The following is a 25699-nucleotide window of genomic DNA, read 5'->3' as shown; positions in this document are numbered from 1 at the left end:
CCAGCCTCTTCCTGTCAGCTGCTGGGATGCTGCCCCCCCAGCACAAATTACCACCATGCCATAGAACACACGTGTCACACTCAGGCGGGGGGGGGGCAAATCTGGCCTGCGATGCAATTTTATCCGGCCTGTGGAACTTCAGTTCAGATGCATTCAGTTGGTATCAACTACAGTAAAGTCTCGTTATATCGATAGCGGTTATAACGAATTACTACTTATTACGATACTATTTTCATTTCCCGGCAAATTTCTAGTCTTTTATGACATAATTAGCTCCGTTAGTACGATACCCGGTTATTATGACAATCCGGTTACTACGATGCCCTTTTCATCTCCCGCCAGCCAATTTGGTCTGCTTATATCGATACAAAAGCAGCTTAAATCAATCTTTGCTTAAGGATTTCAATACCAAAAAAGAACACGGCGAACGGCTGCTTCCAGTCAACTTTATTTTTCACACTTCCACCACCAGAGCGCAGCACACACAGCGGAAAACACCCGTCCCTCGCGCCTACCCCTCCGGGTGGCAACACCTTCGCTATCGATAGTTCCGGGGTGAATTATGTCCTGGTAACCGGTAATCACTACAGCGTAAGTTTATTTTTATTTACTGTAGTACAAAATGTATTGTAGTACAAAAGCATGCTAGATACGCAATCCATGAACTCAAGGAGAAAATTACATGCCATATCAAAGATCCGCCCACTTTTAATGCAGTTCGGCGCAGGATCGGATATATGGATAGTCCGGTTATATCGGTATTTTTTCCGACTCCTGAGAATATCGATATAACGAGACTTTACTGTATTCTTAACCCTTAGACGCACGAGTGACTGGACCCTACACTTTTCCATAAGTGCCTCAAATATCACCCATATTAGAATCAATGCGTTTTTATGCTAATTTTAAACAAAAATCTTTTAAACAAAAGAGTAATAGCCAACAATACATATAGTCATGTTAGCCAGCTAGTGTCAGCTCGCTATAAAGTAGGCTCATTTGTAGTCATGGAAGACACATACACAATATTATATGAAGATAATACTTGTTGTATTAGCACTTTATGTGTAAAATAATCTTCCTGAGGGGTGACACTTCTGATATAGTCTGTGTGGTCTACAGTTAATTTATTCCTGACAGACAAAGTTGATAAGAATCAAAGGTTCCTATTCAATTCCATAGAAAATACATGCTGGTCATTTTTGACCCACTTATGGAAGGTTGGGGGAGTAACACAAAAACTACAATTTCTTAAAATGTATAAAAGGTAAGTTAAAAATGTGAATGGCATGATATCAAAAACATGTTTTTTGAGGAATACCTGCAATATGAAATTATGAAAAATTTTCATCATGTAGATATTTCAAGAAAACAATCTGACCGGGCCATTTTTGACCCACTTATGGAAGGTTGGGGTAGTAACACAAAAGCTACAATTTCTTAAAATGTATAAAAGATAAGTTAAAAATGTGAATGGCATGATATCAAAAACATGTGTTTTGAAGAATACCTGCAATATGAAATTATGAAAATTTTTCATTATAAAGATATTTCAAGAAAACAACCTGACCGGGTCATTTTTTGACCCACTTATGGAAGGTTGGGGTAGTAACACAAAAACTACAATTTCTTAAAATTTCTTAAAATGTATAAAAGGTAAGTTAAAAATGTGAATGGCATGATATTAAAAACATGTTTTTTTTAGGAATACCTGGAATATGAAATGATAAAAATGTTTAATTACGAAGATATTTCAAGAAAACAACCTGACCGGGTCATTTTTGACCCACTTATGCATCTAACTAAAACCGGCAGCACGTTCATCTATTACTGGTTAGTAATATCCCTGTGACAAATTCATGGTAATTCATAACAAATCAAATCTTTTCCTCCAAGAATTTTGGTTAGCGTCCTCACTTAAACTGTACTTTTTTCTTGCACAGAAAAGCATTACAACACTAGAAATACGAGTTAATATGAGCTAGCTAACAGCGCACATGATTGGGATACACCTAGTATTTCCACTACATTAACCTTCCTCTTGTGTTAGGGTCGGCACCGACCCATTTTACATTTTAATGCATAAAAAGAATCATAACATTTGTTTATTGCATTAAGGCTTTTTGACTTTGTCAGGAAACTCTATTTCAACAAAATAAAACCAAAAAAATAATTTTTACTACATTTTAAAATGGTCTGGTTGAAATTATGACCACTGTATTGTTAGGGTCGGTTTGGACCCGGTTATAATAATATGACTATAAAACAGGGGTCTCAAACTCAATTTACTTGGGGGCCACTGGAGCTAGGGTCTGGGTGAGACTGGGCCGCATCAGGTTTTCCAAAAAAAAAAAACAAAAAAACATTTATTAAAAAGAGAAAAATGAATAAACTTTGCTTTGGTTCCGATTTTCTACGAGAAAAGCTCTGATAAAACATTCCACTGTTCTCAAATATCTTAATTTTTATTTTTCTACACAAAATAAGATGAAAAATAAATAAACAAATCAAGAATAAAGAAAATCAATCAATCAGTAATAAATAAATATAATAAGAATAATAAAACGGCAAATAATTAAAACATAAGAAACCACATATAGTTGGTGGGTAGACAAATGATTTTTTTCATATTAAAATGAACAAAGCATTATTAGAGCCCTGTAGACATGACAAAACACGACTATAGTCACATTTATACTCTTTTTATTTACAACATATTGCGCAACTGCAGGGTCTTGAGACACATGCTAACTCGCAAACTAGAGAGCTAGCGACCTAAACGGTAGCCTTCAAGTTATTTCCTTTCAACTTAAATAGCCAAAAACTTACCACTTCCACACGGATAGGGAGGATAACTATTAACAGTTATTTAACCTTTAACATGAACATGAATCAAACGTAATAATTTTTTCTGGGTACATGATACCATACAGCATCCATATCAAACTAACATTAAACTTTCATATCAAGACTATTTAACCTGATTTAAGAGATATGTTCTATATCCCTCAGTAATAACCAGGTAAGAAAAGAACCTTCAATTTATGAATATGATTCTTTTGAGGTTCATTTTACCATTTTTGGAAATTAAAATGGAGGGGTATAGTGACAAAAAAAGGCCTCCATGCCCACACCAAAAGTATTAAAACCAACATTTTCATGCATGAGGAAGCCTAAGAAGGTAACCAAGACATGAGAAGCAAATTTGATGGTAACTTATTGTTTTTAGTGTATTTTATAGCTGATTTAATACATGGGTCAAAACCCACCCGTTAACATAAGAGATGATACCAGAAAGCGAACACAAGAGGAAGGTTATGATGATGATGATGATAACATGTAATACCGAAACTTCTTTCCTAGTTTTGTCAACAACAGCGGCATAGATACCGTAATGATGTCCCGCTACTGTGCCTTGTGGTGCTCCTCTCTCCCTCTCTCTGTCTTTCTGCAGTTGCTGGAGCTGGGAGAGCCGGACACACCTGCTCCGAATTAAGAAGAGCACTACTTAGGCTGAGTGGATGCAGCCGTGAGTTGCTGGTTCCTATCCCAGCTGTCTTCGGACAAGAGGCGGGGTACACCCTGGACTGGTGGCCAGCCAATCACAGGGCACATATAGACAAACAACCATTCACACTCACATTCATACCTATGGACAATTTGGAGTCGCTAATTAACCTAGCATGTTTTTGGAATGTGTTAGTGTTCTTACAAAGAACACTAAACTCATCACACACCAACTTAACACTCAAAAGGTGTAATTATGAAACCAGCTCAACCGAATCATTCATTCATTAATTTTCTACCGCTTATTCTCACGAGGGTCGCGGGGGTGCTGGAGCCTATCCCAGCTGTCTTCGGGCAAGAGGTGGTGTACACCCTGGACTGGTCGCCAGCCAACCACAGGGCACATATAGACAAACAACCATTCACACTCACATTCATACCTATGGACAATTTGGAGTCGCTAATTAACCTAGCATGTTTTTGGAATGTGGGAGGAAACCGGAGTACCCGGAGAAAACCCACGCATGCACAGGGAGAACATGCAAACTCCACACAGAGATGGCCGAGTGGTGGAATTGAACCTTGGTCTCCTAGCTGTGAGGTCTGTGCGCTAACCACTAGACCACCGTGCCGCGTTAATGTGTAATATGAAATGTAATTTTTTTTTACTATGCTAATATTTGTGTGCTAGTGCTAACACCCAACATGATAGCATGAAGTGTTTTTTAAGTTTCTATATATACTTATATGTATATATAAGTAACTGTATTTTATATAAGTTTCTCCGAGCTGTGAGGTCTGTGCGCTAACCACTAGACCACCGTGCCGCGTTAATGTGTAATATGAAATGTAAAAAAAATTTTACGATGCTAATATTTGTGTGCTAGCGCTAACACCCAACATGATAGCATGAAGTGTTTATATAAGTTTCTATATATACTTATATAATTATCTATATATTATATAAGTTTCTCCTAGCTGTGAAGTCTGCGCGCTAACCACACGACTGCTGTGCTGCCCACGATTCGGAATGATGGGCAAGATTTAAAAAAAAACATGCTAACTTTTTATGACCCTAACTCTGAAAAGAATCGGAATCGAGAATCGTTCGGAACCGGAATCACCCAACTCTACTTATAAGACGTCACCATCTCAATGTCCCTTAACTGGATGTTCGCTGGTGTCAAAATATTATGACATTGTCCCAAAATATTTGTATTTAATTTTAATATGACTTTTTAATTAATTAAATTAATTAATTCTCATAGAAATTGTTGCCAGGCTGCAAAATTTAAAACATTTCATGTTTTTCAAAGTGGTCACGAGGCCCTGATTCCGATGACAGAATCATGCCTGTGGAATTCTGAGAAATAAAACGTCAATGTTCCACGATTAACTATTCACCACAGATGAGTGGGGGGGGGGCCTAACCGCCTCGCCGCGTGGACGCAAGCGCCTCCATGTTGCTTTCCAAGCGGCAAAACGGAACAGTTCCGTGAAAGCCTCTTACGGGGATTAGCGAGCTGTTAGTTATGAGCGCACTGACCACTTCAGGAGCGGTCTGTTACATTCATGCTTCAAAGTTCTTAAATTTCCTGCGACATCCGAACACTCCAAATTAACTCCAGAATTAATCAATTTACAAATAAGGAAATTGCGGAAATTCACTTGTCACGGTCAGGTGTGGAACCAATTAACCACGATAAACAAGGGGCGACCGTGCACATGTATGCTGTGTTGGAAACCATACAGTATAGATTATCATATTGTACTATTATAATAAAGTATTTCAGAGATGTGTCACAAGCAGGCAGTCAACAATTGAATCACAAGACACATCTCGAAAAGAGTCACCAGCTGGGCGGCGGCTTAACTGCATCAGCATCAGCACATTTCCACAAGACTAAGCCTCATTGCTGACAGGGCACATTCATTAATTAAGGAGCGTTGTGTTCAATGACTATCACACCCACAAAAAGATCCATATCATAAAATTAACTAGATAAATTATAATATATATATATATATGATATAACAATAGGCCTTTTAGTCATTTTTATCAAACTTATACAAACAGTGCTATCATGCCAAGTCTTAGTACAGGGGTCTCAAACTCAATTTACTTGGGGGCCACTGGAGCTAGGGTCTGGGTGAGACTGGGCCGCATCAGGTTTTCCAAAAAAAACAAAAAAAAAAACACATTTATTAAAAACAGAAAAATGAAAAAACTTTGCTTTGATTCCAATTTTCTACAAGAAAAGCTCTGATAAAACATTCCACTGTTCTCAAATATCTTTTTTATTTTTATTTTTCTACACAAAATAAGATGAAAAATAAATAAACAAATCAAGATTAAAGAAAATCAATCAATCAGTAATAAATAAATATAATAATAATAATAAAAACATAAGAAACCACATATAGTTGGTGGGTAGACAAATTTTTTTTTTCAGATTAAAATTACCAAAGCATTATTAGAGCCCTGTAGACATGACAAAACACGACTATAGTCACATTTATACTCTTTTTATTTACAACATATTGCGCAACTGCAGGGTCTTGAGACACATGCTAACTCGCAAACTAGAGAGCTAGCGACCTAAACGGTAGCCTTCAAGTTATTTCCTTTAAACTTAAATAGCCAAAAACTTACCACTTCCACACGGATAGGGAGGATAACTATTAACAGTTATTTAACCTTTAACATGAACATTAATCAAACGTAATAATTTTTTCTGGGTACATGATACCATACAGCATCCATATCAAACTTGCGTGGGCCGCACTAACTTTAAACTTTCATATCAAGGCAGGGGTCTCAAACTATTTAACCTGATTTAAGAGATATGTTCTATATCCCTCAGTAATAACCAGGTAACAAAAGAACCTTCAATTTATGAATATGATTCTTTTGAGGTTCATTTGACCATTTCTGGAAATTAAAATGGAGGGGTATAGTGACAAAAACTATAAACTTTCATATCAAGGCGGGGGCCTCAAACTAGTGTCCAGCGGGCCACATTTGGCCCGCGGGCCGCGTGTTTGAGACCCCTGTCTTAGTATGTTAACATTAGCATAGTACCATTTTTTCTCATTTTCATACCAGAGTATTGTCATTGACAGATACTTAGCGCTATCATGTTTATGCAGCAGAAACTTATATAGACACTTTATGCTATCATGTTGGGTGTTAGCGCTAGCACACAAATTTTAGCATAGTAAAAAAAAAATTTATATTTCATGTTATACATTAACGCGGCACGGTGGTCTAGTGGTTAGCGCGCAGACCTCACAGCTAGGAGACCTGGGTTCCCCGTGCATGTGTGGGTTTTCTCCGGGTACTCCAGTTTCCTCCCACATTCCAAAAAAAAAACATGGTAGGTTAATTGGCGACTCCAAATTGTCCATAGGTATGAATGTGAGTGTGAATGGTTGTTTGTCTATATGTGCCCTGTGATTGGCTGGCGACCGCCTCACGCCCGAAGACAGCTGGGATAGGCTCCAGCACCCCCCGCGACCCTTGTGAGGAAAAGCGGTAGAAAATGAATGAATTCCACATTGACATGTGCAGACACTTATACTAGATGTTGCATGCTAATGTTAGCGTAGTAGCATTTTATCTGTTTTAATACGCAGAAACATATAAAAACTTAGTGCTGTCATGCTAGGCGCTTGCATGCAGATATTAGCATAGGACAAATGTTTGACATTTAAGTAAGTATTAACAGATGCTGACACTTATGTGAGGTGTTGCATGTTAATGTTAGCATACCAGTGTTGCAAATGGGAGCATAGTAGCATTTTGTCGGTTTCATAAGCAGAAACTTATATAAAGTGCTTATATACTTACGTATGTACTTATATACTTAGTGCTATAACGCTAGGTGTTAGCCGGTTAGCACTAGCATACAAATGTTGTCATAGTAAACATTTAAACAACAGGTAGTAACATGTGCAGACATTTAGCACTACCGTGCTGAATGTTGCATGCTAAAATTAGGATGTTAGCATAGTTGCATTTTATCAACTTTCATAAGCAGAAAATTATATAAATTAGGGCTGTCATGCTAGGTGTTATCATGTTAGTGCTAGCATGTTAATATTAATACAATAGCACCTTTTGACATTTTTACAAGTATTAACATATATACGGATAGCGCTACCATGCTAGGTGTTGCATGGTAATGTTAGCATGCTAATAATAGCATAGTACCATTTTACCCGTTTTCATAAGCACAATTTATATAAACACTTAGTGCTACCATGCTAGGTGTTAGCATGTTATCACTAGCATGCTAACATTAGCCTAGAAGTATTTTTGACATTTGACATCCACAGACACTTTGATATTGTATTAACATTAGCATTTTACTCTGCTAATGTTAGCATAGTATCATTTTAGCTAGTTCTTCTGTTTACAAACTCTTAAATCCATTCTAGCATTCACATATATACTACATACATATATACAATGAAAATAAATATAGTGTGTATTATTATTAATAATAATAATAAATAATATAAATAATCATTTTCAAGCGACCCTGAGTACTCTATTATGAATATTATTATTTGTGGTAATACTTCCTCGTGAGCCTTAGTGGAGCATCCTCCCCCCGCCTGCTCCGTCCTCCCTCACTTCCCTTCTATTCATCCTCCAGCAGCGCACTCAGACACGGAGGCCAACAAAGCACAACTTGGAAGTCATTATTCGGACAGATTTTAAAACGATCGCGACCGGGTAAGCACGTCGCATTTACCACCAATTAAATCTGCTTTCTCTCCCCCCGGGGAAATGTAACGTTAGAACCCGTACGGTTGTGTCAAGCTGCGTTTTCATTCCGTTAGCTGAGCAGCTAACGGACCCGTAAAGTCGCAATTAACTTCCGTTATGCGAGGCTCGATGCTAAGGCTAGCTAGCTTGCTAGCTACCCACCCTAGCCTTTGGGAGTGTTGGGGGATTCGTTTTGACGAAAAGCTCCTTATAAAATTCCTGAACTGGGAATAGTATTTCAGCATTTTTTCCCATTTATCGCCGAATGCCGCCGAGAAGCGTACATATGAACTATTCGAGTCATATATCCGGCTAGCTTCTACGGCGCTGGCGTCGATCCTTTAGTAAACACAGCAACTTCCTCCTTTGCTGAAATGTGGGCCGCGGTCATCTGAAAGAATACTTCCACTTTGGCTTTCATGTATATATCCGTGTATGTTCTCAGTGGTTCTTTTGATTGTGTCAAACGAAAGACTTTGCCAAGCCCGTGGACATGGTGGGTCACAAATGATGATAATGGAGGAGCTACATTGAAAGCTAATGTGGCTGCCAATGCTGCAGCTTTAACATGGGTTGTAAATAAAGGGGGTATTGATGTTTACCATAGAAAGTTGACTTTGGCAGTACAGGAGATCCTCTGTTTACGTTCTTACAACGCTGAGTAAGTCGCTTTCTAGTGTAGTCCCAATGCTGAATCTTTAATAGGTATTTGTCTGTGTCTCTGCCAAAACAAAAATTTATTTCAATTTCATGGCAACTTTCCTCGCAATTGAAGAGATCCGGAAGGAGTTATATAAGTCGGAACTAATCGATGTGTCGCAACAGTTGCTTTTATTACAAATGTTGACATGAAATCAGAGTATGCTGAAATGCATCAAAGTACGTGTCGCCGTTGAACTGTGTCCTAACACAACCTTTTTCCTGCAGCTATGGCGGCAATCAGGAAAAAGCTGGTCATCGTGGGCGATGGAGCGTGCGGTAAGACCTGCCTGTTGATTGTCTTCAGCAAGGACCAGTTTCCAGAGGTGTACGTGCCCACCGTCTTTGAGAACTACGTGGCGGACATTGAAGTGGATAGCAAACAGGTACGAGGAGCATCTTAGCATCTGTTGATGAAAAGTGAACTACAGTGCTAACATCATGCTAGGTTAGCTTATTCATTGAAGAACAACATGATGACAATTAGAGCTGCCAGGTTAGAACCAGTTAGTTATTTTAAGATGTGTAGCAAAGCCTGCTTTTTTTGTTGTCTGAGTCGGAAGCGGTCTCGAATGATTGAGTCCTATCACATGGATCGCCTGTGAACTTCTCTGGTAGGTGGAGTTAGCGCTGTGGGACACAGCAGGCCAAGAAGACTACGATCGACTGCGCCCCCTCTCGTATCCGGACACCGATGTGATTCTTATGTGCTTCTCCATCGACAGCCCTGACAGTTTGGGTAAATGACTTGGAACGATGAAGAACCGGTTTGGGTTTTTTTGGACTTGCAGGACAGTCACATCTCTTGTTTTTGGATTTTGTAGAGAACATCCCAGAAAAGTGGACCCCAGAGGTGAAACACTTCTGCCCCAACGTCCCAATTATTTTGGTGGGGAACAAAAAAGACCTGCGCAACGATGAACACACACGAAGGGAGCTTGCCAAAATGAAGCAGGTGACTAGACAAGAAAGTGATACATTCCCAATGTTTGCCCGATAGTGGTATGTTCCCAGTGTCAGCTCGATTTCCAATCATAGGCATTGGTAGGTTTTTAGTGGTAGATTCCAAATGTTTGCTAGATAGTGGTAAATTCCTAATGCTCGGCTGGCGACCAGTCTAGGGTGTACCCCGCCTCTCGCCTGAAGACAGCTCTCCCGCGACCCTCGTGACGATAAGCGGTAGAAAATGAATGGTAGATTCCTAATGCTATCTCGATAGTGGTAGATTCTAAATGTTAGCCAGGTCGTTGTAGATTCTTAATGCTAGGTATTGGTAGATTCCAAATGCTGGATAGATAGGGCTATTTTCAAAAAGTTAGCTAGGTAGTTGTAGATTCTTAATGCTAGGTATTGGTAGATTCCAAATGCTGGATAGATAGGGGTAGTTTCAAAAAGTTAGCTAGGTAGTTGTATATTCTTAATGCTAGGCATTGGTAGATTCCAAATGCTGGATAGATAGGGGTACTTTCAAAAAGTTAGCTAGGTAGTTGTAGATTCTTAATGACAGGCATTGGTAGATTCCAAATGTTAGCCAGGTCGTTGTAGATTCTTAACGCTAGGTATTGGTTGATTCCAAATGCTGGATAGATAGGGGTAGTTTCAAAAAGTTAGCTAGGTAGTTGTAGATTCTTAATGCTCGGTATTGGTAGATTCCAAATGCTAGCTAGATAGTGGTAGATTCCAAATGTTAGCCAGGTCGTTGTAGATTCTTAATGCTAGGTATTGGTTGATTCCAAATGCTGGATAGATAGGGGTAGTTTCAAAAAGTTAGCTAGGTAGTTGTAGATTCTTAATGCTCGGTATTGGTAGATTCCAAATGCTAGCTAGATAGTGGTAGATTCCAAATGTTAGCCAGGTCGTTGTAGATTCTTAATGCTAGGTATTGGTAGATTCCAAATGCTGGATAGATAGGGGTACTTTCAAAAAGTTAGCTAGGTAGTTGTAGATTCTTAATGATAGGCATTGGTAGATTCCAAATGCTAGCTAGATAGTGGTAGATTCCAAATGTTAACTACATAATGGTAGATTCATAATATTAGCTAGATAGTGGGCAATTGGTAATGTTTGCTAGGTAGTGGTGGATTCATCATGCTAGGCATTGATAGGTTCCAAATGCTAACTAGATACTGGTAGATTCATAATACTAGCTAGATAGTGGTAGATTGATAATGTTAGCTAGATAGTGGTAGAGTCAATGCCAGCTAGGTAGTGGTACATTCTTCATGCTAGGCATTGATAGGTTCCAAATGCTAACTAGATACTGGTAGATTCATAATACTAGCTAGATAGTGGTAGATTGATAATGTTAGCTAGATAGTAGCTAGGTAGTGGTACATTAATCATGCTAGGCATTGATAGGTTCTAATTGTTAACTACATACCGGTAGATTCATCATGCTAGGCAGTGATAGGTTCCAAACGCTAACTCGATACTGGTCGATTCATAATACTAGCTAGATAGTGGTCGATTGGTAATGTTTGCTAGGTAGTGGTGGATTAATCATGCTAGGCATTGATAGGTTCCAAATGCTAACTACATACTGGTAGATTCATAATACTAACTAGTTAGCTGTAGATTCATAATACCAGCTAGGTAGTGGTACAATCATCATGTTAGGCATTGATAGGTTCCAAATGTTAACTACATAGTGGTAGATTCATAATATTAGCTAGATAGTGGGTGATTGGTAATGTTTGCTAGGTTGTGGTAGATTCATCATGCTATGCATTGATAAGTTCCAAATGCTAACTACATACTGGTAGATTCATAATGTTAGCTAGATAGTAGATTAATCATGCTAGGCATTGACAGCTTCCAAATGCTAACTACATACTGGTAGATTTATAATGTTAGCTAGATAGTAGTAGATTAATCATGCTAGGAATTGACAGCTTTCAAATGCTAACTACATACTGGTAGATTCATAATGTTAGCTAGGTAGTAGTAGATTTAATCATGCTAGGCATTGATAGCTTCCAAATGCTAACTACGTACTGGTAGATTCATAATATTAGCTAGATAGTGGGCAATTGGTAATGTTTGCTAGTTAGTGGTAGATTCATCATGCTAGCTAGGTAGTGGTGGATTCATCATGCTAGGCATTGATAGGTTCCAAATGCTAACTAGACACTGGTAGATTCATAATACTAGCTAGATAGTAGTTAATGTTAGCTAGATAGTGGTAGAGTCAATGCTAGCTAGGTAGTGGTACATTCATCATGCTAGGCATTGATAGGTTCCACGGGTTCCACGTGTTTACATACCGGTAGATTCATAATCTTGGCTAGTTAGTGGTAGATTCATCATGCTAGCGAGGTAGTGGTGGATTCATCATGCTAGGCATTGATAGGTTCCAAATGCTAACTACGTACTGGTAGATTCATAATATTAGCTAGATAGTAGATTATGTTAGCTAGATAGTGGTAGAGTCAATGCTAGCTAGGTAGTGGTGGATTCATCATGCTAGGCATTGATAGGTTCCAAATGCTAGCTACGTACTGGTAGATTCATAATATTAGCTAGATAGTGGTAGATTAATCATGCTAGGCATTGATAGCTTCCAAATGCTAACTACATACTGATAGATTCATAATATTAGCTAGATAGTAGTAGATTTATTCATGCTAGGCATTGATAGGTTCCAAATGCTAACTACATACTGATAGATTCATCATGTTAGTTAGACAGTAGTAGATTTAAACATGCGAGGCATTGATAGCTTCCAAATGCTAACTACATACTGGTAGATTGATAATATTAGCTGGATAGTAGTAGATTCATCATGTAGGCATTGGTGGATTCCAAATGCTAGTCGCTAGCTAGTGGTAGTTAGGCAATGGCAGATGGTCAATGTTAAGTGGATAATGGTGCATTCAGAAATCGAACCAGATCGGGGGAGATTCCCAATGTTGGATAGTGGTCAGTTCCCAGCTCCAGTTAAGGGAAATGGATATGAAGTAGTTCCAGCTAGTTGCCGGGAAATGTTTGGCTATTCCAGTATACTAACATGATTGACAACTGAAGGAAACTTAAATGGAAATTGGTTCGTTTTTGCACAGTCTTGCTGGAAACATGCCCACACATGTGCCACTGCGTACACGTTTCCTAACACTTCCTTTGTCATTAGGAACCTGTGAAGCAAGAGGACGGACGGGATATGGCCAACAGGATCAGTGCCTTTGGATACATGGAGTGCTCAGCCAAAACGAAGGATGGTGTGAGGGAAGTGTTTGAAATGGCCACCAGGGCGGCGCTACAAGCCAGGCGGGGAAAGAAGAGGAGAAAATGCACACTCCTGTAAACAGGGGGGGGGGGCACGAGGACTGCTTCCTGTTGGTTGGGGGAAAGAAAGGAGGAGCAGGTCAACAACCCCCCACACAAAAAATACACACACACATAAAAGACTGTTCTCACCAGTTTTTACAAAAGGTGCAGCGCTTTTACTTTTCTTTTTTTTGTCTTAAAGCTTAAGTTAGTCAGATTTTGTCAGTATTCCATTTTGAGACGACGAAAATTTTTCTTGTTTGTACTAAAGCATCAGTCAATCAGGCCATCATGGAAGCTCCAACGTGAGCACGTTGAGTCAGGAGATGTCGGCGAAGGAACGTATTGCGTGAACGCTGCCAACGACAAGCCAAGTGCTGAAGCCCCACCCGCTGACCTGACCAATGTCCCACAGCCAATCACGACACCGAGCTGTTCATTGCGGCATTGTGACGTTAGCGCTTCTTTAGTGTGCTTCATTTACAAATCTTTATGCGCGTTACCATGCGCTGCACTACACCGGACTGGAAACTCCAATTTTGCAAATGGGAACTTAGTGTTTTGTGGAATAAATTACTTTGTAAGATCTTGCTAATTTGCATCAGTGGCTGGAAAAGACTGAATTGTAGTGCTGCTTGGATACAAAATAAAACTGTTTTCAGTAGGATTTTCAGCACAAGCTTGCATTCTGCTGGGATAGCATGGCTTTTGCATTTCTTTGAGGTTGACGTTTTTCCACACTGATTGTTCATAACAAAATAACTCCAACAAAACTACAGCTAACATTATCTTTGGACTGGACAACGTGTGGAGAACGTCATCACGCAATGCGCGTCATTACAAAGAACAGCAAGTGTTCTTTTCCGACCGATTTTTTGTCTTTCGCCACATTAAATGGTTAGTTGTGTTATGTGTCGCCATGTTTTCAAATTCAATACTTCCTGTCAAAGATTTCTTTCGAATGGAACATGCGCAGAACACAAATCGATATTCATTTTGATGATATAATACTGTGTGTTTTAAAAACCGGAATATGAGCATATTCAGGGTTTTCAAAAGGTTTATTGGTGTTTGCATGGCCGTGCGCAACCGGGCTATTGCTGATATTCCGGTTATGATTTATTTGACTGCATGTAAACGTAGCAAACCGATGTGCTATGACTACACTCTTCCACCAGATGTCATTAATGTGGCTTTACTATATTCGTACGAGGGACGACTGTAATTATAAAGCGCATTTATTTACTGCATTGTACTGCATAAATGTTAATATGTAAACACTGGCATAACGTGCAGATTGTGAACATTTTGCTCCATTATAACCTGACGTTCAAACTTTGTCAGATTATTCGTCACTGGTGCTTCTTGGCTGGAAGTCCTGATCGTACTAAAAGCAGCGGTAGCAGAGCCAAAGCTCCCAAAGCTGCTGCCACCAGCGGGCGATAAAACACCCAACCGACTGCGATGACGAGGAGCGAGAGCGAGGAGGAGACGCACAGGGCGAAGATCTTCAACCCCACCGACACCAGCTCTCTGAGGATGGGAACCCAGTCCACTGTGGGCATGACAGAGCGGAGAAATACATGAGTGAGTACACCCACTCACATTGCAGCGACCATTATATTCTATCTGGAAATGAAACTGGATATACTTTAGAGGAGTCAGTGTGCAGCTTTACATTTACATTACATTTTGTAATGAGTACTAGGGCCACATTGGAAAAATATGGCGGATATCTTGAGGGAAAAAAAGTCTGATTAACTAGAATACAGTTGTACATTTCCAAGAAAAAAGCTGTACATTTACGAGAATAATAACAGTTTAATAATAATAATAACGCTGTACGAGAATAAAGTTGACAAATTTCAAAGAAAAAATTTGAATTCATGAGAGTAAAGTTGTACATTTATGAAAAAAAAAAAGTGACGCTAACCATTTACGGGAATATAGTTGTAAATTTACAAGCAAAAAAGTTGTACATTTACAAGAATTAAGTTGTACATTTCCATGAAAAATGGCTGTAAGTTTATGAGAACGAAGTTGTAAATTTACAAGAATGGTGGTTGTATTTTTGCAAGAATGAAGTTGTAAATTAACAGAAATAAACCTGTAAATTACAGAAACAAAGTTGTAAAATTTCGGAGACAAAAAACTTTACATTTTACAAAAACAGTTTTTGATTTATGAGAGTAGAGTTGTACATTTCCAATAACTTTTTGGTACATTTATGAGAATAGAGTTGTACATTTATGAGAATAAAGTTGCAAACATACAAGAATAATTTTTTACCTTTACAGAACTAAAGTTGTACATTTACGAGAAAAAGTTGTAAATTTCTAAGAATAAAGTTGTACTTTTCCAATAATTTGTTTTGTACATTTATGAGAATAAAGTTGCAAACATACAAGAATAAAGTTGTACATTTACAGAACTAAAGTTGCACATTTATGAGATAAAGTTGTACATTTCCAAGAAAAAATATTTCAATTTACAAGAGTAAAGTTGTAAATTTACATGAATAAAGTTGTAAATATCAAATAAAAAAAAAGTTGCACATTTACAAAAATAAACTAATAAATTTACAAGACAAGAGTTGTATTACAAGAAAAAAAGTCAGAATATTATAAGAATAAAGTCACAAATTTACAAGACGAGTTGTAATATTGCAAGAATAAAGTTGTAAATTTACGAGAAAAAAGTCAGAATATTATAAGAATAAAGTTACAAATTTACAAGACAAGAGTTGTAATATTTCAAGAATAAAGTTGTAAATTTACGAGAAAAAAGTCAGAATATTGCAAGAACAAAGTCACAAATTGACAAGACAAGAGTTGTAATATTACAAGAATAAAGGTGTCAATTTACGAGAAAAAAGTCAGAATATTATAAGAATAAAGTCAGAAATTTACGAGAAAAAAGTCAGAATATTATAAGAATAAAGTCAGAAATTTACGAGAAAAAAGTCAGAATATTATAAGAAAGTCAGAAATTTACAAGACAAGAGTTGTAAAATTTACGAGAAAAAAGTCAGAATATTATAAGAATAAAGTCACAAATTGACAAGACAAGAGTTGTAATATTACAAGAATAAAGTTGTAAATTTATGAGAAAAAAGTCAGAATATTATAAGAATTAAGTCAGAAATTTACGAGAAAAAAGTCCGAAATTTACGAGAAAAAAGTCAGAATATTATAAGAATAAAGTCAGAAATTTACGAGAAAAAAGTCAGAATATTATAAGAAAGTCAGAAATTTACGAGAAAAAAGTCAGAATATTATAAGAAAGTCAGAAATTTACAAGACAAGAGTTGTAAAATTACAAGAATAAAGTTGTACATTTACGAGAAAAAGTTGTACATTTCTAAGAATAAAGTTGTACTTTTCCAATAATTTGTTTTGTACATTTATGAGAATAAAGTTGCAAACATACAAGAATAAAGTTGTACATTTACAGAACTAAAGTTGCACATTTATGAGATAAAGTTGTACATTTCCAAGAAAAAATATTTCAATTTACAAGAGTAAAGTTGTAAATTTACGTGAATAAAGTTGTAAATATCAAATTAAAAAAAGTTGCACATTTACAAAAATAAACTAATAAATTTACAAGACAAGAGTTGTATTACAAGAAAAAAAGTCAGAATATTATAAGAATAAAGTCACAAATTTACAAGACGAGTTGTAATATTGCAAGAATAAAGTTGTAAATTTACGAGAAAAAAGTCAGAATATTATAAGAATAAAGTTACAAATTTACAAGACAAGAGTTGTAATATTTCAAGAATAAAGTTGTAAATTTACGAGAAAAAAGTCAGAATATTGCAAGAACAAAGTCACAAATTGACAAGACAAGAGTTGTAATATTACAAGAATAAAGGTGTCAATTTACGAGAAAAAAGTCAGAATATTATAAGAATAAAGTCAGAAATTTACGAGAAAAAAGTCAGAATATTATAAGAAAGTCAGAAATTTACAAGACAAGAGTTGTAAAATTTACGAGAAAAAAGTCAGAATATTATAAGAATAAAGTCACAAATTGACAAGACAAGAGTTGTAATATTACAAGAATAAAGTTGTAAATTTATGAGAAAAAAGTCAGAATATTATAAGAATAAAGTCAGAAATTTACGAGAAAAAAGTCAGAACATTATAAGAAAGTCAGAAATTTACAAGACAAGAGTTGTAAAATTACAATAATAAAGTTGTAAATATACGAGAAAAAAAGTCAGAATATTATAAGAATAAAGTTGTAAATTTACGAGAAAAAAGTCAGAATATTGTAAGAATAAAGTCACAAATTGACAAGACAAGAGTTGTAATATTACAAGAATAAAGTTGTAAATTTACGAGAAAAAAGTCCGAAATTTACGAGAAAAAAGTCAGAATATTATAAGAATAAAGTCAGAAATTTACGAGAAAAAAGTCAGAATATTATAAGAAAGTCAGAAATTTACAAGACAAGAGTTGTAAAATTTACGAGAAAAAAGTCAGAATATTACAAGAATAAAGTCACAAATTGACAGGACAAGAGTTTTAATATTACAAGAATAAAGTTGTAAATTTAGGGGAAAAAGGCAGAATATTATAAGAATAAAGTCACAAATTGACAAGACAAGAGTTGAAATATTACAAGAATAAAGTTGTAAATTTATGAGAAAAAAGTCAGAATATTATAAGAATTAAGTCAGAAATTTACGAGAAAAAAGTCCGAAATTTACGAGAAAAAAGTCAGAATATTATAAGAATAAAGTCAGAAATTTACGAGAAAAAAGTCAGAATATTATAAGAAAGTCAGAAATTTACGAGAAAAAAGTCAGAATATTATAAGAAAGTCAGAAATTTACAAGACAAGAGTTGTAAAATTACAAGAATAAAGTTGTACATTTACGAGAAAAAAGTCAGAATATTATAAGAATAAAGTCACAAATTGACAAGACAAGAGTTGTAATATTTCAAGAATAAAGTTGTAAATTTACGAGAAAAAAGTCAGAATATTATAAGAATAAAGTCACAAATTGACAGGACATAAGTTTTAATATTACAAGAACAAAGTTGTAAATTTACGAGAAAAAAGTCAGAATATTATAAGAATAAAGTCACAAATTGACAAGACAAGAGTTGTAATATTACAAGAATAAAGTTGTAAATTTATGAGAAAAAAGTCAGAATATTATAAGAATTAAGTCAGAAATTTACGAGAAAAAAGTCAGAATATTATAAGAATAAAGTCAGAAATTTACGAGAAAAAAGTCAGAATATTATAAGAAAGTCAGAAATTTACAAGACAAGAGTTGTAAAATTTACGAGAAAAAAGTCAGAATATTACAAGAATAAAGTCACAAATTGACAGGACAAGAGTTTTAATATTACAAGAATAAAGTTGTAAATTTAGGGGAAAAAGGCAGAATATTATAAGAATAAAGTCACAAATTGACAAGACAAGAGTTGAAATATTACAAGAATAAAGTTGTAAATTTATGAGAAAAAAGTCAGAATATTATAAGAATTAAGTCAGAAATTTACGAGAAAAAAGTCCGAAATTTACGAGAAAAAAGTCAGAATATTATAAGAATAAAGTCAGAAATTTACGAGAAAAAAGTCAGAATATTATAAGAAAGTCAGAAATTTACGAGAAAAAAGTCAGAATATTATAAGAAAGTCAGAAATTTACAAGACAAGAGTTGTAAAATTACAAGAATAAAGTTGTACATTTACGAGAAAAAAGTCAGAATATTATAAGAATAAAGTCACAAATTGACAAGACAAGAGTTGTAATATTTCAAGAATAAAGTTGTAAATTTACGAGAAAAAAGTCAGAATATTATAAGAATAAAGTCACAAATTGACAGGACATAAGTTTTAATATTACAAGAACAAAGTTGTAAATTTACGAGAAAAAAGTCAGAATATTATAAGAATAAAGTCACAAATTGACAAGACAAGAGTTGTAATATTACAAGAATAAAGTTGTAAATTTATGAGAAAAAAGTCAGAATATTATAAGAATTAAGTCAGAAATTTACGAGAAAAAAGTCAGAATATTATAAGAATAAAGTCAGAAATTTACGAGAAAAAAGTCAGAATATTATAAGAAAGTCAGAAATTTACAAGACAAGAGTTGTAAAATTACAAGAATAAAGTTGTACATTTACGAGAAAAAAGTCAGAATATTATAAGAATAAAGTCACAAATTGACAAGACAAGAGTTGTAATATTTCAAGAATAAAGTTGTAAATTTACGAGAAAAAAGTCAGAATATTATAAGAATAAAGTCACAAATTGACAAGACAAGAGTTGTAATATTACAAGAATAAAGTTGTCAATTTACGAGAAAAAAGTCAGAATATTATAAAAATAAAGTCAGAAATTTACGAGAAAAAAGTCAGAATATTATAAGAATAAAGTCAGAAATTTACGAGAAAAAAGTCAGAATATTATAAGAAAGTCAGAAATTTACGAGAAAAAAGTCAGAATATTATAAGAAAGTCAGAAATTTACGAGAAAAAAGTCAGAATATTATAAGAAAGTCAGAAATTTACAAGACAAGAGTTGTAAAATTACAAGAATAAAGTTGTACATTTACGAGAAAAAAGTCAGAATATTATAAGAATAAAGTCACAAATTGACAAGACAAGAGTTGTAATATTACAAGAATAAAGTTGTAAATTTATGAGAAAAAAGTCAGAATATTATAAGAATTAAGTCAGAAATTTACGAGAAAAAAGTCAGAATATTATAAGAATAAAGTCAGAAATTTACGAGAAAAAAGTCAGAATATTATAAGAAAGTCAGAAATTTACAAGACAAGAGTTGTAAAATTACAAGAATAAAGTTGTACATTTATGAGAAAAAAGTCAGAATATTATAAGAATAAAGTCACAAATTGACAAGACAAGAGTTGTAATATTTCAAGAATAAAGTTGTAAATTTACGAGAAAAAAGTCAGAATATTATAAGAATAAAGTCACAAATTGACAAGACAAGAGTTGTAATATTACAAGAATAAAGTTGTCAATTTACGAGAAAAAAGTCAGAATATTATAAGAATAAAGTCAGAAATTTACGAGAAAAAAGTCAGAATATTATAAGAATAAAGTCAGAAATTGACAAGACGAGAGTTGTAATATTACAAGAATAAAGCGTTAATATAGGAAAATAAATACATTTCCTAGAATAAAGAGTTCTATAATATGGAATGTGCATGAGTGCCGTGCGTGTGAGTGGATGTCTACCCAGAGTGTAGAGGATGCGCGTGGTGAGTTGAATGCTGAGGAACATGAGGGCCCATCCCGCAGCTCGGAGTCCCCACGTCTTCATGTTGTTGTACTGCTGCTCCCTGGCAAACACCTCCTGCACATCACAGCAAGCGGGGATGTTGATTATTTATGGCCCAGACGGGCACGTACCGTTATGTGTTTATGTCTGTCTTTGTGCTGACCTCTGCAGACAGCTCCTCCAGGTACAAGATCTCCAGGACATCGCCTGACTTGGTTCTGAAGGGCATCAGCTTCTCTCCTCTCTGCTTGGCCACAACGCTGACCTGGAGTTTGAGGTTTGTCCGCTCATTTACACCACACAAAGCACGAGAGCAAGTAGTACCACTAGTTTCAGACCACGTTTGCCTGACACACGTGCAGCACTCACAGTTTGGGCCGGGCCGAGGTCAGACGTCTCACCGCTGAGTCCCGCAAAGGAGAACCTCACACGGACATCTCCGACCTTCCAAGGCATAACAATGACGATTAAGAGAAACAGGTATTGAACAAGTTGATGTTCGATCAGATGCCCTCACCTCTGGCCTCTTTGGGTTCTGAGTGTGATAGAAGTAATCGTCACTGATGGTGAAGAAAGGGTCCGAGTCAGACGACGTAAAATCCCTGAGACTCAGCGTCTGGAAGTTATTAACCTGTTCCACCAGTCCTGAGTCAAAGTAAACAATGTGACACGGACTAGTCTCCGCAGGGTGTGTCACATGATTGATTGATCACCTTCAGACAGCGTGAAAGGTCCCACTCGGACTTGGGGGGCCACGACTGTGACGCTCTCTGCTGCCATGGCACTGAAATGAAAAGATGACAGACATGAACGTTTGCCGCTAGAAATCTACACGGTAGCGCAATCAAGCACCTTGGGTTCTGGTGACCAATTTCCTTATCGAAATTGCGACTGTTGATCAGCTCTGCTTTCCACTCTGTGTCTGGGGGAAGGAGAAGGAAAACGTTCATCACCACCACAATGCATCAAATACAATTGGAAAACACAAATGGTAATAATTTTATTTCATTTGAACATGCATCAGATTACAATTGAATGCATCCCATAATCAGTTCGCTCCTGATTACCCCTCCATCTGGTACTTTTACAATCAGTAACTGTTAGATTTGTTCACTTCCTGCTTTCCATAATACAGTGTTTTGTTTTGTTTTTTTTTATAATGTACCTCGTACCAAAGTACAAGGTGAAATGAGCATCCAATGCCATAATGGGTACCATAGTAAGTGTCAATATAGTGATATATATAGCACATCATGACTGGTTCAAGACTCTTCATCCTTGTATTTAGCAAACATCAACTGCTTGTATTGTTTCTTGAATTGGCTCATCGTTGTGCATTGTTTGATTTCCTTACTCAATCCATTCCATAGTTTGATTCCACATACTGAAATGCTATGGCTAGCATAACGTAGTCCTAGCATAGAAGTGTTTCAAATGTACTTCTTCCCTGAGATCATATTTCTCCTCTCTTGTAGAGAAGTATTGGATGACATTTTTAGCTAATTGCTTATTTTTAGCCTTATGCATTATTTTAGCTGTTTGAAGATGAACTATATCAGCAAGTTGAAGTATTTGTGATTTTAGAAATAAGGAGTTAGTATGTTCTCTGTAGGCGGCATTATGAATTATCCTTACTGACCTTTTTTGCAGTACATTTAGCGAGTGAAGATTGCTTTTATAGTTATTAGCCCATATTTCCACACAATAAGTAAGATATGAACCAGAGAGCAAAAAATTACAAAATTTAAAAATAATAAAAAAAAAAACCTTAAACTGTATCATGGAAAGCAGGAAGTGAACAAATGTAACAGTTACTGATTGTAAAAGTACCAGATGGAGGGGTAGGATTTAATAAGCTTTGCTTCTTCCTACTCCTTTTGGACATGTGGAACTGGGAACTGATTATGGGATGCACTCAATTGTAATCTGATGCATGTTCAAATGAAATTAAACCATCACCAAAAATGAATTAAAATACAAATACAGTTCACTTCAGTTCTATGGACTGTAGTCTACACTGGCCACTAGGTGCCACTAGCACCGAGCACCAGACTTGATCGCGAATGACAACTAAAACTCAACTCTGAATGCCTGACATCACTTCCTGTCCACATGTGCAGAAAGACATTTATTGAAACACACACAGGCACGTGTCTTATTTATGTCTTAAATTGCTTATTTTCTTTGGATTATATCTACTATATTGGGTAACATGAGTGTAAAAGTGCCTATAGGGGTGTTATTTCATGTCTAGAGAGCTCTAATAATGGTTTAAGTCATACAGTCATAAACAGGTTTTCTATGTTCTAACTAGGAAAATATTCCATTTATTAATATTGACTCCTAATTCACTTTTCGCCGTCAGGTCTTGAACCAATTAACAACGATAAATGAGGGATTACTGTACAGCACTACAAGTTGTACACTGACTACTCTAAATAATATCCATTGTACTTTCGTTAGTATTTTCCCTTGAGAAGATTTAATCAAAAATAGTTACTGAAATCCAATGTGGTGGCGTGTAAAGGCAAAAAATGTCCAAATATAACGGGATGTAACTAAATTAATACGATATACTAATATGTTATATATGATGTGCCAAGCAATACAGGAAACAACTCACTGTAGGAGTACGTGGTTTCGGTTTTGGTTTCACCATTCTCTTGGTAGTCCCTGAAATGATACAGTGTTGTTAATATTTGGGATTGAAGACAAAACATGCTTGGGCCCCACCCTTAAGCCTTCAGAGTTGGCCACACTCACTTGCTCTCCCGGTACTCCACCCACTGATACATCTCCACCTCCCTCTTCAACTTCACTGCCTGCACTGCTACTCCGTAGTTGGGGTCATGCAGGGGCTGTGCATGCATACACAAACTAGCATGAGAGGTATGCATTTAGAGGTTATCACATGGTTTGTCTGGTATCAGGCCAGGTATCATGCCCCCAAGTGTCAGGCATGATACTGGGCCTGATACCAGACAAACCATGTGATGATCTTATTATCACATACTATTTAATCATGAGCTTATTATCACGTACTTTTGTTTTTCCATCATGTAACGTGCCAGAGAGTTGAATTTTGATTTAAGAGAATCAGGCTCGTATTCATCCCCATTTTCTTTTCTGATTGATAAAATAATGTAGCGACACTGACGTGTTCATGTTGTTGTGCTCTTGAGTGTCTGACTGTTCCGCGTGACTGTGAATGCACCAGGGGTGGGGGCGTGTCGTGTTGAGGAAGCACTGTTGCGTTGCTGGCGGTGGTTGCAACGGCGTGGTTACGGCCGACAGTAGCCAGTATTGTTGTGTAATAAAAGCTTGTTAGCGATCACAGTCGTGTCCTTTCCATAGCGTCGGCAACAACGTTACAATAAACATAGACACGTATTTGTCTAACTCAGGCGGGGGAATACTTTCTACCAGTCTTCATTCGTTCTTGCAGTTGCAGTCGCCCTTGGTTTTCCGACTTGTATTTGCATTTTTAGTTTTTTCAATCATTTCAAGAGTGTCCTCCTCATTAATGGTGATAAAACGTTCAATTTCTAATATTCTGTTTGCTATTTTCCTTATTTGTCTTTGGCCGGGAGTGTCAACCGCTGACATGTTGACAGAGCACAGACGGCAGCAAAAAAAAACGCTTGTGTGCTGTTCTCTGATTGGTTGTTTCACGGGCACGATACCAGAGCAGCGCGCTCTGAGTGGACAGCTACGGAGGCTGATACTGACATGGTTAAACTCTATAGTTTATCAGTATCACTGCCCTGGGCTTTGACACAGTATCATTTCGGCCTTTTCCCGTATCATTCATGGGCGGTTTCTAGGGTACAGGGCCAATTAATACTGTAGTATGTGATAATCATCAATATGTTTATTATTGCGCTTGTAGTTTGCAGTGGTGTACAACCGCGCTGCATGATACTGCGGCCTGCCTAATTATTGTCAGTGCACGCTGGTGATTGCAGACAAATCTGTCTTAGCTGAGGTTTACGGGCTGCCTTTCATATCTTTGTTTACGCAAAATCTTTGTATTGTATTTGTATTTAGCAACGCAGTCATATTGGAGAGCGATAGAGTCTTGTCTACCTGTAAGGTGCGTAGCTGTGCAGACAGGTGAACCAAGCGATTGTTGTTCTGCAGGTCAAGGCTGGCAAAAGTGTCCAATGACACAACCTGAGCGAGACCTTCATCCAGGGACAATGCCGTCCTCAGAGCTCGGCCCTGGGGACAGAAACAGGTCATTATTCTTAAAATTACTGAACATGCGAGGGTTTCATACCTCATTCGTGAAGAGAACATATATGGAGAGGAAAAACAGGCCGACTCCGACAAGCGTTCCTCCTGCAGTGTCACTCAATCTTTGCAGGAATCCTGGGTTGGTTTTACTCCTTACATGCGTGTGAGAGTCTTTGCCTGAAAACTGAAACAAATGTTACGTCAATGCAACTGGAAATGAACAATTAAAATAAAACTTAACAAATCAACTTTGAAATGGGGGACAAGCTAGTTCAGTTCTGCTATGTGTATGCGTGTGTTTTAAATCATTATCTTAATCATACTGTATATTTTATGTGCTAATTTTTCGAAAAAAAAATTAAATAGACAGTTCCTGTTCCACAGTTGAATTGACACGCCTCCCTTCTGTACTTTAAGTTATAGTTAAGCCAGGCCATCTATTAACAAACGTAAAGCTAGTAGCAGGTGACCAACTGTACAGCTAATTGTTTACAATTACAGTAGCTGTACAGTTTTAGCTACTAGCATCCATACGTTTAAATGACTAGGAAGCTAGCTCAGTTAGCCACCTCGACAGCACCGGCGTTAACATTACAACAATACAACTAACTGTCATTCATGATATGTAAACCTCATAATTAGGTAAGTTAACAACTCACATTGGTCGGCGACGACATGTTTAACAACGAACACAGAAAAGTTGGAGACTCTACGGAAAAAGTAAAAAAACTACAAAAGTACCATTGGTTTGCTTGATCTGATGACCGGAGCCTCCCGATAAAACTGGAGCTGAGCGGAGTTGGGTTTAAATAGCATAGCATGTCATTGTCTATACCGGAGTGTGCTGGTTAGAAAACAATCGCACACTTAACAGGGCAGAATGACGTTTTTGCGAAGCATCATGGGTACTTGAGTTTTCATTTTAGCTCGCCGCTTTTTAAAAGGT

At 36.7% G+C, this 25699-nt stretch overlaps 2 protein-coding genes across 3 annotated transcripts; one reads left to right on the top strand and one right to left on the bottom strand.

Moving 5' to 3' along the window:
• The first annotated feature begins 8083 nt into the window (after positions 1-8083).
• Positions 8084-13922, top strand: LOC131106360 (rho-related GTP-binding protein RhoA-B). 2 transcript variants are annotated; one of them, XM_058055329.2, is made up of 5 exons: positions 8084-8248; positions 9209-9366; positions 9599-9719; positions 9805-9935; positions 13107-13922. In XM_058055329.2, exons 2-5 carry the CDS (start codon positions 9211-9213, stop codon positions 13278-13280), a joined length of 582 nt encoding a protein of 193 aa, XP_057911312.2. In that variant the 5' UTR covers positions 8084-8248; positions 9209-9210; the 3' UTR covers positions 13281-13922. The 2 variants fall into 2 exon arrangements, with proteins under 2 accessions (XP_057911312.2, XP_057911310.2); XM_058055327.2 differs by lacking the exon at positions 8084-8248 and adding an exon at positions 8519-8777.
• On the bottom strand, positions 13424-25520 carry tmem43 (transmembrane protein 43). Its single transcript, XM_058055322.2, has 12 exons — positions 25413-25520; positions 24797-24937; positions 24604-24738; positions 23281-23375; positions 23141-23190; positions 21370-21439; positions 21231-21301; positions 21035-21162; positions 20887-20961; positions 20681-20782; positions 20475-20592; positions 13424-14798 (listed from the first exon to the last, which is right to left on the bottom strand). Exons 1-12 carry the CDS (start codon positions 25428-25430, stop codon positions 14596-14598), a joined length of 1206 nt encoding a protein of 401 aa, XP_057911305.2. The 5' UTR covers positions 25431-25520; the 3' UTR covers positions 13424-14595.
• Between the last annotated feature and the right edge of the window lie 179 nt (positions 25521-25699).

This window comes from Doryrhamphus excisus, linkage group LG18 (genome assembly GCF_037039965.1).
Source record: "Doryrhamphus excisus strain RoL-2023G ecotype Guam linkage group LG18, RoL_Dexc_Guam_v1.1, whole genome shotgun sequence".
In the NCBI taxonomy this organism is placed as follows: Eukaryota; Metazoa; Chordata; class Actinopteri; order Syngnathiformes; family Syngnathidae; genus Doryrhamphus; species Doryrhamphus excisus.
This window is presented reverse-complemented; position numbering and strand designations above follow the sequence as displayed.